This window comes from Amia ocellicauda, chromosome 23 (assembly GCF_036373705.1).
Source record: "Amia ocellicauda isolate fAmiCal2 chromosome 23, fAmiCal2.hap1, whole genome shotgun sequence".
Classification (NCBI taxonomy): domain Eukaryota; kingdom Metazoa; phylum Chordata; class Actinopteri; order Amiiformes; family Amiidae; genus Amia; species Amia ocellicauda.
This window is the reverse complement of record NC_089872.1, coordinates 19134418-19147230: the sequence shown is the minus strand read 5'-3', so window position 1 is coordinate 19147230 and position 12813 is coordinate 19134418. Positions and strand designations below refer to the sequence as shown.

At 44.0% G+C, this 12813-nt stretch overlaps 1 protein-coding gene across 2 annotated transcripts in view; it reads right to left on the bottom strand.

Annotated features, from left to right (window-relative positions):
* Nucleotides 1–12341, bottom strand: part of pde10a (phosphodiesterase 10A) — a 53680-nt gene extending 41339 nt beyond the window's left edge. For both annotated transcript variants that reach the window (XM_066696751.1, XM_066696752.1), the window contains exon 1: nt 11250–12341. In XM_066696751.1, the coding sequence (XP_066552848.1) occupies nt 11250–11319 (70 nt within the window). In that variant the 5' untranslated portion in view covers nt 11320–12341. The remainder of the gene's footprint in view (nt 1–11249) is intronic.
* Nucleotides 12342–12813: the final 472 nt, after the last annotated feature.

Below are 12813 nucleotides of genomic sequence, written 5' to 3'. Positions count from 1 at the left end.
AATATCTTCCTCGGTGTTTCTTGTCCACAATGTCTTTACACTCATGCGAACAACATCAATCCCCTCCAAGTTGTGATCAAGGCATAACACAGTGTTTATACCCACTCCACTCAAAGCAGGTGTGCCACTTGAACTTTTAAATTTCCCAATTCCTGCATTACAAGGGTGTACAATTATGTACAATAGTTACTAGAATTACTCTTCATGGAAACTAAGTGCACATGATTTTCAGATTATTTTATACCACATGGACTTAGAGCCAGTCACAAATATGAATCAGAGAATCAAAGTGTATGATCTCTGACCCATTAAACCTCTATTGATAACAAAGTAAATATTTTTCATTAATGGAGCACCCATGGCGTTTTTTTTTACATGGCATAAAACTAAAAAGAATGTGTTACAATGATGAATTTTAATAAATTCCTTTGATCACTTGTGTCATTTCTGGATGTACACAATACTCTGACACTCACCAACACTAGACTTGGCTCTCCTGATTACTGGTTGTTATAGTGGAATACGCACAGATGGGTGTTTAATCACGAAAACACCCCTTTCTCATGTCAGACACCATTTTGTTAATGTGTTAAAAAATCAAAAGACAAATAACAATTAGCAGCATATGGAGTCAGGTCATATTTTTTGTTTGTTTAATCTGTTTGAACTTCAAAATATGGCCCATAAGCATGCTGGGAAATATATTACAGCCACTGGGATCTGGCCCAAGCTGACTCCCCAAATTAAATACATCTCAGTTAATTGACTTGGGACAAGCCACTTTAGTCTTTTGGGAGCAGCTGATTTCATATCCAAGATTCGTCAAGGCCGCTTCCCCTTACGTTTGCAGCTTCCCCCCCCCCGTGACACCTGTGAGCTGCTCGTGTGAAAAGCAGTCGACGGTGTGAGAGTGCAAATTTGTACGGATGCGTAAACGTTTGTCGTTTATCTCTCCCGTGCGCCTGCCAGGGGTTCGTCAGTGAGCCGAGTTCATAAACAGCTGGCGATTCCCCAAATGAGAAGCTATCAAAGGGAAAACAAAAGGTGATTCGAGTGTTAAAACATTAACAGAAAAAGTGAGAATGAAAATAAGACTACAGAGTTTGTCTGAAATCAGCGACTGACGAGCGAAACATTGGGAACGCAACCAGTGACCTCATGAATGCATAGATCAATCTAAATTGAAAATAATATGCAGTTCAATGTTTTGAAGTGCTTTTGCATAACCAAAACACAGACTGCGTACATGCAAACATCAGAGAAAAACAGTTCTTTACGAATTTCCTAAGAGAAATATAAATATATATATAAATTGAAGAGTACTTGATGTATCCAGTTTCATAGCACAGCAAAGGATTTCCTGTGTGTGTTGGAAGCCATTCTGAGAGAAAGGCAATGGTGGGATGTGTCGACCAAACAGGACACACAAGCTATTCTGCTCCCTCGCGAAGAGGAAGCGGCAGCGCTCGGCCACACACTGCGCACACAAGAGAAAACCGCCGATGGCAGCCAGGCCCAGTGAAGCAAAACTCACAGCCGCCGCACAACCACATCTGACGAAATCGGGACGGAAAACGAGACGACGTGAGCCCATTTCTGGTGGTTTAAATGCTGACACATAAATTATCCGCGATGAGAAACTGCAACTGAATCTCGGCACTTGGACTCGGACTCGGATTCGATTTCCCCATTAAAAAAAAAAAATAACTCAAGCCCTGTGAAAAAGCAAACAAAAATGCTTCAAAGGAGTGACATACGCAGTCAGATGACATCATGACCTGCTCTGGGGGTTTCCCTCTGGAAGGGAATTAAAAACTGTGCAGTGTCACGCGAGGGGACTGCACATGTTAGCAAATCTATTTAAATGCCTCTTTCTGTCACAAAAATCCACACATAAAGTAGAATAAATACTATTTCTGTGACACAAAACAACGTGGATTATTGTGATTTTACACACCTAAGACTGAATTAAAAGCAGTTATTTTATATTATGAAGTGAACAGGCCTTCCCCAGTGCCTTTGGCACACAAAAAGATACACAAAAAGCCTGTGTCCCAGTTAAACCTGTAGACAGGGCTGTGGGCTCCCTTATGAAAACAAAGCCTACTTGCAGACACACATAGAGGAAACGCAGTAACAGGAAAAATAAAGTCCTTGTTCCTACACTGCCGTGACGCTCGCCAAACCCTGCAATAGTTTTCTTTCATTGTGTGCACGTTGTAAAGAGATCGTTCCCCTCCTCGACAGCAGTCGCCGGTGCCACGCAGCCTCTCCAGCACACGTGATGTGTGAGCAAAAGAAACAGAACAAAATAATGTATTTATAAAGACAACTGTGTCACAAAGCAGAAACGATCATTGTACTGGGTGAGGATGTCTTCTTAGGAATAAATAATAATACAGATTATAATAATTCATTCAACTGCTAAGCTGTGTGATGTGTATGTAATGGGTGTGACGCCTGCCACTGGATGTATTCTTGTTCACAGCACTTTTGTATTTCGAAGGCATTTAATTACACTATGTCTCAAGGGGCATTGTAAACATATAAAGATCAATGTGCTACTATATGTATCTATAAATAAATTAAATATATGCTTACATGTGTGTAAGTGTGGGTATCTGGACTGTCACCACAATGATTTTATGGAAATTCATGTTTTTTCTGGGCCGAACCTCTGAAAATGTATATAATCGACCGTTATAGTTTTATAAATAACTAAATGAATCACAAGATATTGTTTCAAATAAAGGATGTGCACAGACTCCTGGCCTAGATTATACTAGAAATGTAAAATGCAGAATTCATCTCTAAGCTTTAAAGAAGTGTCTCTTTGTGTTGTGATGCATGCGTAGAGAAATGTACAACCTTGAGCTTTCTATTGCAAAGTGAAATAATTAAACAAGGACAAAAAAGGACATATCAATTAATTCCCCCAATTAATATATATATATATATATATATATATATATATATATATATATATATATATATCAGACATATATCAAACTTAGAAGTTCCTTTTTTAAACTGAACAGCTTTTCTCATTGAAAATATAAAATAGTACATTATTTTTTCATTTAATTAAAATACAGTCAAACAAACTGCATTATAAAAAATATGTGTACATGTTTTACTATTGTTAGGTGAATATGTGTAACAATGTTTAATATATATGTTTAAAGTAGGATGTAAGATGTGTTTTTCATTACTTTCCATTCGAGGATCTCTCTGGCAGCAGTCGACGTGCCGCATGTTAAAGCCAAAATAACTGAGAGAAACTCTGCAGAATGACGTTTTAAACGTCCCCCCACCCATTATTATAAGTGAAACTGCATGAATAATATCTAATAATACAACAATATGTCAGGCGTGTTTGTTTAATAGAAGGAACCGGACTGAAAAGCTGGAAACCACTTCGAGGCGCAGACGTAATTGTCGTGACAGTCTAAACCGACGTGTCAGCCTGGATCAATTTAACCTCACTTTTCGGGTGACTTTGAAGGATACCTCAAACTAAATGTGGCGCTCTGAACGCGTCTGTAAAAGTCATCCTGCCCGCCGCCTTTTCCGTATGAATCATCCCCTGCCCTAATTCATCGCAGACAAGAGAAGTGGGAACAGGAATGCTCTCTCATTTCGGCTCGTTCCAGATGGCCGTTTTGGCTCCTGGTACGTTCACACCTGGACTGCTCGGACTTACTGAGAGTGACAGAGTAAAAAAAGGAAGAGGAGAACATCGGCGTCAGTATCTACTCGGGTCGCCCCCCGGCTCTGTCCTGACGGCGGCGGTTTGGGTCCCAGCCGGGGGCCAGGAGAGGACGGCTGTGGCTGGGGACCCCTGAGGGAGAAGCGCGTCGGCCCAGATGTTCCCAAAAGGGCTCGGCACAGACGTCATCTGGGCTTGCTGCCTCAGCCCACCCGTCCCCCTGCACCCCCGATTCGGGACGCTTCAAACCAAACACTGACCGGCCGATGCAGTCAGCACAACAGTGTGTCGAGCTATGGGGGCCGCTGGGGGCTTCGCTACAGTGGCACACTCGGGCCTATCAGTGCCTGAGAGTGACGCCAACGCCAGGAAGGATCAGGACACACACACACACACACACGATCACCAGCTTCTGTTATTCAGACCCTTAAGACTGAAGGACTCTCGCTAATTGAGAACCGGACGTCTCGGCAGCGAGGGGACCGTTCCTGTCGTGTATTTCACATCTCTTAGACGCAACCCGCATCAAACGAATCCCCACCTCTAACCCCGAGAGACTGAAACCGAAAAGAACAACAGGAGAGACGGGCCGGAGACGAGAACCCGAGCACAGCGATCCTCCGAGGCGCTGAGGGCTGCCGTCTAACCCCGCGGAGAAAGAAAAAACACACACCAGCTGAGCGGCCAAAACAAAAAGAAGAGCTGGGGGGGAGGAGGAGAAGTGTCTGCGTCAGAAGTGCGGCCAATGCAGTCAGAGCCGGGGCAGGCCTGCGCTTGCAATCCGGGCTCTGCCACCTCCTCGGCTGCCAAGGCCTCATGCGAAGTACGTCAGAGTGCTGGCAGGCACCGGGAGAGCCGCGCTCGTTTCATGAGTCTCCTTTTCACCGCCGCTGTGTGTCACCGACGCTTGTTTTCCTTGGCAGCTGCTCCTCTTCCGGGCTGACGCAACCGATCGACAAGATCCCCCTCCGATCGGCCACCTCAGCCAGAGCGGACGAGAATAGGAAAAGGCCGTCCGGCAGGTTGACTTCATTAGGGGTGGCAGCCTAGGCCTCCCGGTCTGAAAGCCACACGCAATTAGGCTCTGCGAGAACGGGAGCGGGAGAGCGCCCCGAGAAACAGGCCGAGAGAAAAGAATGATCGCGGGTTTGTCTCTAATCAGACCCTAATCACAAACCTGCCGTGGTCGTTAATAGGATGCCAAGCTGAGAACGGGTGCTAATCACACACGCACTCGCTTTACATAAGCAGCCACTGAATCAACACCAAACGTCCAGCAGCACAAACCTCAAGTACATTAATGTTTGTTCTACTCTCCAGCTTTCCAGAAACACATGTAAACACATTTCAAATATGATCTTCTGAGGTATACGTTGATTAACACTGATTCGGAAACGACTCCTACCAAACCTGAAGGGGACAGTTTCTGAACGTTGTGAACAAAGTTAGATTCATTTCAAATCCGTTGCCGTTTTGGTGCTTCTCTCTAAACAGGTACCAAATGGTTTTCAGAAGCATTTAAAACAGACCGGCATGCCAGCTTTATTGTGCTGTATTTTACTGCGGGAAAGGAACAAGAAACAAGTTATTCTTTTTGTGTAGCAGTGCATGCCCAGGCCTGCAGAGGAACCACGGAGAGCCTGCGATCTTATTTCCAATCTGAAGTCGAAAGACGTCAACTGTTGTCTTCGCTCTTTTCTTACAAATCAGAAGAAGACGAAGAGAGGAAAGAGAGAAGAAAGCAGTACTTCAGTGTTTTAAAGAGGTAGCAGTCATCTCCGTATGTCTCCGCACCAGCACGGGCCAGCGTTAATAGGATCTAATGCCCTGGAATTTCACTGATGTCATACGAACCCCTCCGCTGGCATTTCTAACTCGTAATTCTTTCAGAGCTGATTATTATAATGAGAGGGGAAACTGCTCCATTTTCACTGCGCTCATTGCCTTGTACGTCACCGCCGAGAGCTTTCTCCTGTGTTTATAGTTTGTCTAAGTGCCGTGCAGGGTTTCTCCTTCCACAAACTGCAAGCTGAAGTCTATAGGTTTTATTGTATAATAGTATAGCAACGTGTGTTGATTTAAAGCACGTGTTTCACTGGTTGAAAGAGGCGATTGTGTCTTGATTGCCATGCTGTGTTCTCTCCCACTCATCTGTCACAGCTGCTGACTACGTTTATTCTTTACGAATGTGAAATATATACACTACCTGTTGTATTCATATTATGCTTACAATATGTCACTCTCTCCGCTGTAAATCCTGTAGAAACCTCACAGGTTCACGGGCGTCCATCTGCTTTATCTGGGATGTACCGAAGTGGCCCTTTTGCAGCACTGAGACTTATATCAGCGCTTCATATTTACACACAAGAGCCAGGCCGAGGGAAAGTAAAAACACGAGCGAGGACAGGACCCCAGAGCTGCTCCGTGGACTGCTGAGCTGCTCTGATATTAGCAGACGGACAGAGTACAGCTTTTTAAAAGGGACCTGAAGACTTTAAAGACCCCGGCTGGCCCCAGGTGATCCACAATAAGAGGAAATTACATCCCAACACTGACCATTGCAGAGGAAGGAGACCTCTCAGATCCAGCTACAACTTTATGCTAAATGACTTGATAATGAGAACAATCATTTTCAAAGAGTCAACCATGAAACCAATACAAAATAAATAATAATAGCAACTCAAATTATTATTAATCAATCAATCTTTACTTATTGAAGTGATTTATTTAATTGAAAAACTGGGATGGGGGTGCTAAAACTCCTGCATGCGTTTCCTGTTGCCAGATTTCGACATAAACTATAATTATTTATTTTTAACCTTTGTTAATTGTTGCAATATGATTATCTTATTATTAAAAATCTATTATTTAACACATACTGTGTGTGAAAGTGCCAGTGTTACATCGTAGGGCTAATGATCTGTGTGATCATGTACAAGAACAAGTGTTACTTATTTAAGACGTGTATTCTTGCTCTAGATAACGATGCTCTGCTAATCTTTATAAACACATTAGCGCCATCTAGTGCCGAACAACAGAAAATACAGCCGTAATGGATATGAAACGGTCTATTAAAGTAACACAATTATGAGCCGCACTTTGTGTTTCACATCAGCCGGGTTGGGATTTCAGTCTGAGGGACAACACGGCATTAAACGCCATCTTCACATCGTAGTGACATACCCACACAATCCTAAAAAAAGTGTGTAAGTGTACATCTATGTGTAAACGATACAGCCATGAAGGATAAAGGTATAGGGCTTCAGTTGAATATAAATAATAATAATAGTAATAATCATATTAATAATTATAATCATTATAATATTTTTATCTGTTGTTCATCTGCAGTAAAAAAAAACTGAGCAACATAAGAGAATCGCAGTTCTGCTTCACACCACTAGCCGGCGCTGTTGTCCAGATTCACAATTATCAGTAATATGCGCAGGATGATGTAATCATGACAAATGTGTTTCATTTAGTAGGGAATCCCGTTTCATAAGGCAATTATTTCTGATTTGTTTTCCTTTCTCAGATAAATATAGGAAAATAAAGGGATTGATTAATTGAATAATTTTAAAAAGAAAATACTGTTTCAGCACAGAAATAACACGCGGCACTTTCATATTCTTCAGAATACATGCAACACTGCCTTAAATTGTACTAAAGCAACCTGTAGGCTGATTGAACTACTGTTAACATCATATCCACCAGTGTTTAAGGAAACAATCTTCCTTATCAGACGAGTTGTGGGGGGGTTGTCTGATGTTTGATTTCTTCTCACTGTGAAGTGGCTGTAGAGATCATGAATGGACTTCTCAGCTGCTGTCTGTATGCTCTTCTTAACCAATTTGTAGAGTATTGACTTTAATATGTGCAATACAAAAGGTGCTGTTTAAATAAGAGATCCTGTCAATGAGACTAAAACAAATGCTCCGGCTCCATCCGCAGATACAGCAGACGGCTGACAGATCAAGACACGGAAAGGCTCTCACTGTGATTCAAATTTCATATGTTCCTCTTAAGTGAGTGAATGATATTTTAAGCACCAGATTAAGAAAAGAAAACTCTCTTGAGGAGCATCGAGATAATGTCACTATATATTTTTCCATCATGGGATTATTGCATTTTGTGATCTGACATAGATGTTTCCAATGCCAAACCGAGTGAGTAGGCGGGGAGGATTTTGAACACAAAGGAACATGGTTTCCTTTGGAAGGGGGCGGAGGAGTCCATGTAATTATATAAGACCCCATATTGGTAGAAATTAGCTAGACAGTAAGATATCCCACTACCAACACCAAAAGTGGAAAATATCAATAAAATGAGAAAATGCATTGATTTTGTATAGATTTTTATGCCATTTATAGAAATCATGTTCTATGTGGATGATAAAACAGACTCACTTTCTAAGCTTTATTTCGTCAAGAGGAAATGTTTCTAAATGTACAGGTATTCTGATCTCTCGAACATCCACAGAACACATTGTGAACAGAGGTATGCTGTGAACTTAAAGAGCGATGTTGTCAGAGTTTAGAGTTTATTCTCGGGGAAGGTAAAGAAAGGTGTCTATAACGCCCTAATACTGATGCTATCTGTTGTGAGGTCGCCGATGTATAGATTTTTCAATCAGAATTTGCATCTGATGTTTCCTTATTTATTTTAAGGGGATTTTGTGAGCACTGGCAACGCCACCATGCAAACGATATGCAGATACAAGTTCTTTGATGAAACCTTAAATGGCCGTTCGTGCCCCACAGTTTTGATTAACACAGAGATCTGCAAAAAAAAGTGTCCAACACGTCTTGATAACTCTGGGCATCTTACCCAGAGATGACGCTCTTCTCTGCTTTGCAATTACAAATTGACAGCTTGTTAATGTTCTTCACCTAAATCACGGGAGCAACTTTTTGGCTGACAGGTATGGAAAGTAACTGTGAGACAACAGGATCAGCGTCTGCTTCCCTGGTCCAGCTGTTGGACTCCCATTGCACAGTTTATGCTCTTTAATGTAGACTTTAATTTAGACTCTCATTTTACATTCAAGTATGTCAACTCTGAACCTAAAACCATTGCAACCAAGAACCCCGAACCAGAACAGAAATAAAAACAAGCCAGTGACTTACGGAGACGTACTTTAACTTCGGAAACTGCATCTAAAAACTACAGTTTGTCAGTTTAAGAGAGTTATCAACCAAGAGGCATTTCCTGCTTCAAACGCTTCCTTTCTCCCAACACAGTGCTCTACAGAGAAATTGCAGGAAGTCATTGTGCAATATTGGATTGTTGTTCCACGATTTGTGCAGGTCGAGCTTTATAAAGAAAACATTCTCATATTTACACATTTGGTTTCTTTTCACGTAAAGCTTTTAATGTGAAAATATCAGACACACAAAGGAAAAACAAATAAATACAAAATTGCTCAAATAAAGTCTCTAATTTCCTCTAATTTATAACAAAAACACAATTTCTGGAGTCGACCAAATTGTGCCGCTTCCCCTGTTGTTTCCTGCAAGGTGTTTTCTTAGCTAGAGGAAGTTCCTTTGGAAAAAAAAACGAACACCCTTCTCATACAATACTGCACAGCAAATCTAAACGCGCTGCCCATCTCACAAAGCCCTGCGGAATCACATATCTGTACCCCCCACTTTCTCAGCATTTAAATGTGCGTGCGTCTCCGTGCTCGTATGTGCTACGGATGCGCCGTCGCTGGAGCAGGAGGTCGGGGGAACATGTGGTGCAGCAGCACGGGAGTGTCACGTTGTGTGACGCTAGCACTGCTGCTGCGCAAGAGCAGTCCCTGCGGTGCTTGATTCAGGGTGAGGTCTAGCACAGCCCTGCCTACACGGCCTGCTGCACGAGGAACAAACGTTTGGGGTGGCGATGGCGCTCTGAACCCCCACGCGAGAGTAAGCCTGCCCAGACGTGGGGTCTTCTGACACAGAGTCAGGCACCTGATTATCTGCGGCCCAGGCGTGTTTCGTTCCACGTCGGTCAAATCAAACACATGATATCCATATCCATACCTGGCTCCCTCGCGGTGCGTCAGTGGGGGCCCTGCCAGCTCTCTGTGACGCCTGACAGTGGATTCCTGAACACCACCAGACTGTTACTCACACTGGGTTTCTGCTCACGAATCACAATGGGGGTTTTTGTTTTTAACTCCGAGTATCAAAGGCAGTGTGTTACTGTGCAGTGAACCCTCTGTGTGTATCTGCAGCATGATGGAATAACAACCACATATTCTTCACATGAACGTGATTCAAACACTGTTATCAGTTCATATGTTTGTAGAAAGCTTGCTGTATAGATGCAGGTGGTTCAGGCTGTTTGTTTCACCCATGTATTATTTCATACGTGGTGAGAAATACATAGTGCTCATTCAATTGATATATATTATATGTGTACATATATATATATATATATATATATATATATAGACAGATAGATAGATATATAGATAGAGATGTATGGGTGAAAGGGTGAAAGGTGTATTTATTGATAATTCATGTAATTTCTTTTTGATTTTAAAGAAGCCCTTAGCCTCCTCGGGGGGTAGGCTCCTCATATGACTAACATACATGTCTCCACAGTAACAGAGAACAGCACATGCACATTTTCTCTGCCTTTGCAACTTACAGCTCATGTATGCATGTAGCAAAATTGATGTACCTGACATTTGATTTTATGATGATTTGCCTTCATTGTCAATTAGGCCTAGTGAGGCCTTGATATTTCAGCTCCAATACAGTTATTTTAAATTACCTCTTTGCCATGAACCTTGTATTATGAAGATCGACTTTTGTTAAATTAAATGTAATAATTTTTGCTACAGGAACTTCAGTTAAATTTGACGGCATGCTTTCTCCCCAAAAATCTGGTTCTAGCATCCCCATTAAACACACACACACACACACACAACCACCTATGTATATATATGTATGTATACACACACACATCTAAGTGTGTATATACATATAAATATGTATGTGTGTGTGTGTGTTCACATCCATACAGAGAGAGATGCGACTGTATATCAAAATGCAATACACTGAAAGGAGCTGTGTGTATCTGCATAGAGAAAAAGGGAGCCACAATACATACACAAAGGGGGGTCACTTTATTAAGCGGCGCAACACACTGCTGAGGAGAGGACTTTGCAACTGTTATACATTTTAAACCCGGATGACGTAATAAAATGACGTTTAAATAAAACGACTTAAACCCTGTGTCTCTCCAGTGTGTGGGCTAACTCCCGTGTCTCGTATACTGACTTTGCTTTGTGCAGACGCAGCCCGCAGCCGAGCACGACGCAATGGTGCAGCAGCGCAGGTGTAACTTTGTGAGCCTCGAAACGCAGAAACGAGCACGTTGGCTCCTGTGTGCGACCCGCGACATGCATGTGTTGTTGTTGTCGTTTTTTCCAGGTGAAAAATAAGCAATCTGCACGATAAACATGCTCGTGATGGATCCTACACCCAACCATTGACCCCTTTTAGCTCAGACCCAGCCGCCCTGCCTGTCCTGCCTGAGGACCTCTTACCCTGTCCGCTCGGCTCCCCGTCCCTCTGGCTGTCCGCTCCATCATCGGGACTTTTGCGTTTTTTCGACATCTGATGCTGCTGGCGATGCCTCTCCGAGCTGCTGGGTGCTGTTGTAGGGCACCGCGGGGAATCGGTGGAAACTGAGACAGTTGCAACTGGTGGATGATCCGGTGCATCCAATAGGCACAGACGAGCGGAGAAACCCCGACAAACCACAATCCCATCAATGCGCCCCTGTGCGCTCCGGCGCCTCTCTCTCCGGTTCCTCCCCCAGCCGGGCGCCGGGAGACACAAAGTTGCCAGGTGCGCAATGCCGCTGCTCGCTACCGAGACCCAGCCTGTTACTTATGTGTCCATGATTCGCAATGCAAAAAGAAAGCGGTGCTTATAGATGTGGCTTAACGAGTGAGAAATATCGGCGCGCTGGTGGTTTTACAGATCACGTGTGTCCTAGATTAGGTTGCCTGGCGTTTTGCGCAAAAGTGCGCATCAGAGGCGACGCGCCGCGCACATCCAGCCTTGGTATCCGGGAGAGGAGAGGCGGCGGCGGGGTCACTGGCTTGATTACAGCCGCCAACTGCAGCATTTTCATTAAAGTCATTTGCATGGCTGGCAGGGACCCAGCTGGGATACAGCATGCACGCACACACGGGCGACACATATCCATGCACAGGGCGAGTTGCAATGCACACTTCTTCCCACAGCCTGTACACCGAGCTGGGGAGCGGATCCGCAGCTCACTATGCAACATCGCAGGCAGTGTAGGGATCCACAAGAAAAACACCTAATGCACTTATTCAGCGCCGGCACCGGGATGCGCAAACCACAGCCACCGCGTCGGGTACCTCCGGGAAAGTGCGCTCACACCTGCTCTCAGCATCTGGGCTCCTTTCAAAACCACAAGACGTCCACTAAAGTGTTGCAAAGTCTGAGCACAGTCACTTCACTCCTGTACAGAAATCTCCTTCCCCCCCAGCCCCCCAGCCCCCCAGACGGGAGGAGATGCTCTGCTGCTCTCGGTACCGTTTCCTTAAACTTCTGCATCCAGTTGCTAGGGAAACATAATGGGACCCAGATGGCAGCCGGGCCGGCGCTGTCCGAGTCTCCCAGCGGCGCTCAGCGGGTTTCACACGGAGCCGGGAGTCTCTGTGGAAGTTAGTTGCTATAAACGGGGGTCCAGCGGCACTTTGGCACAGCCCGCGTCCAGGAGGAGGCGGTGACGTCAGTAGCTCCCTAACAAAGCGTGCCAAGGCTGCCATTCAGATTGACTCAAATGATAACCTGTCTTCTCCCACGCAAGCAGCCTGGACTGCCACATCAATCCTGCTCGGAGGCGATTAGAGGCGCGCACGCCTTTTCCAGACCAGACACGCAGACGTGTACATTGTCTTCTAGCGAGATTGGCGATAAATAAAAAAGAGTGTGGATTGATTTCTCTAATGTTCTGCACATACTTTTTCATTCCTTCCCTTCCACTTGAACAAGACGGCTTATATGTGTCCCTAGGGAATAGTGAATCCGTTCATGTTGTCTGGCTTCGATTGATATTTTGCTCTTAACCAA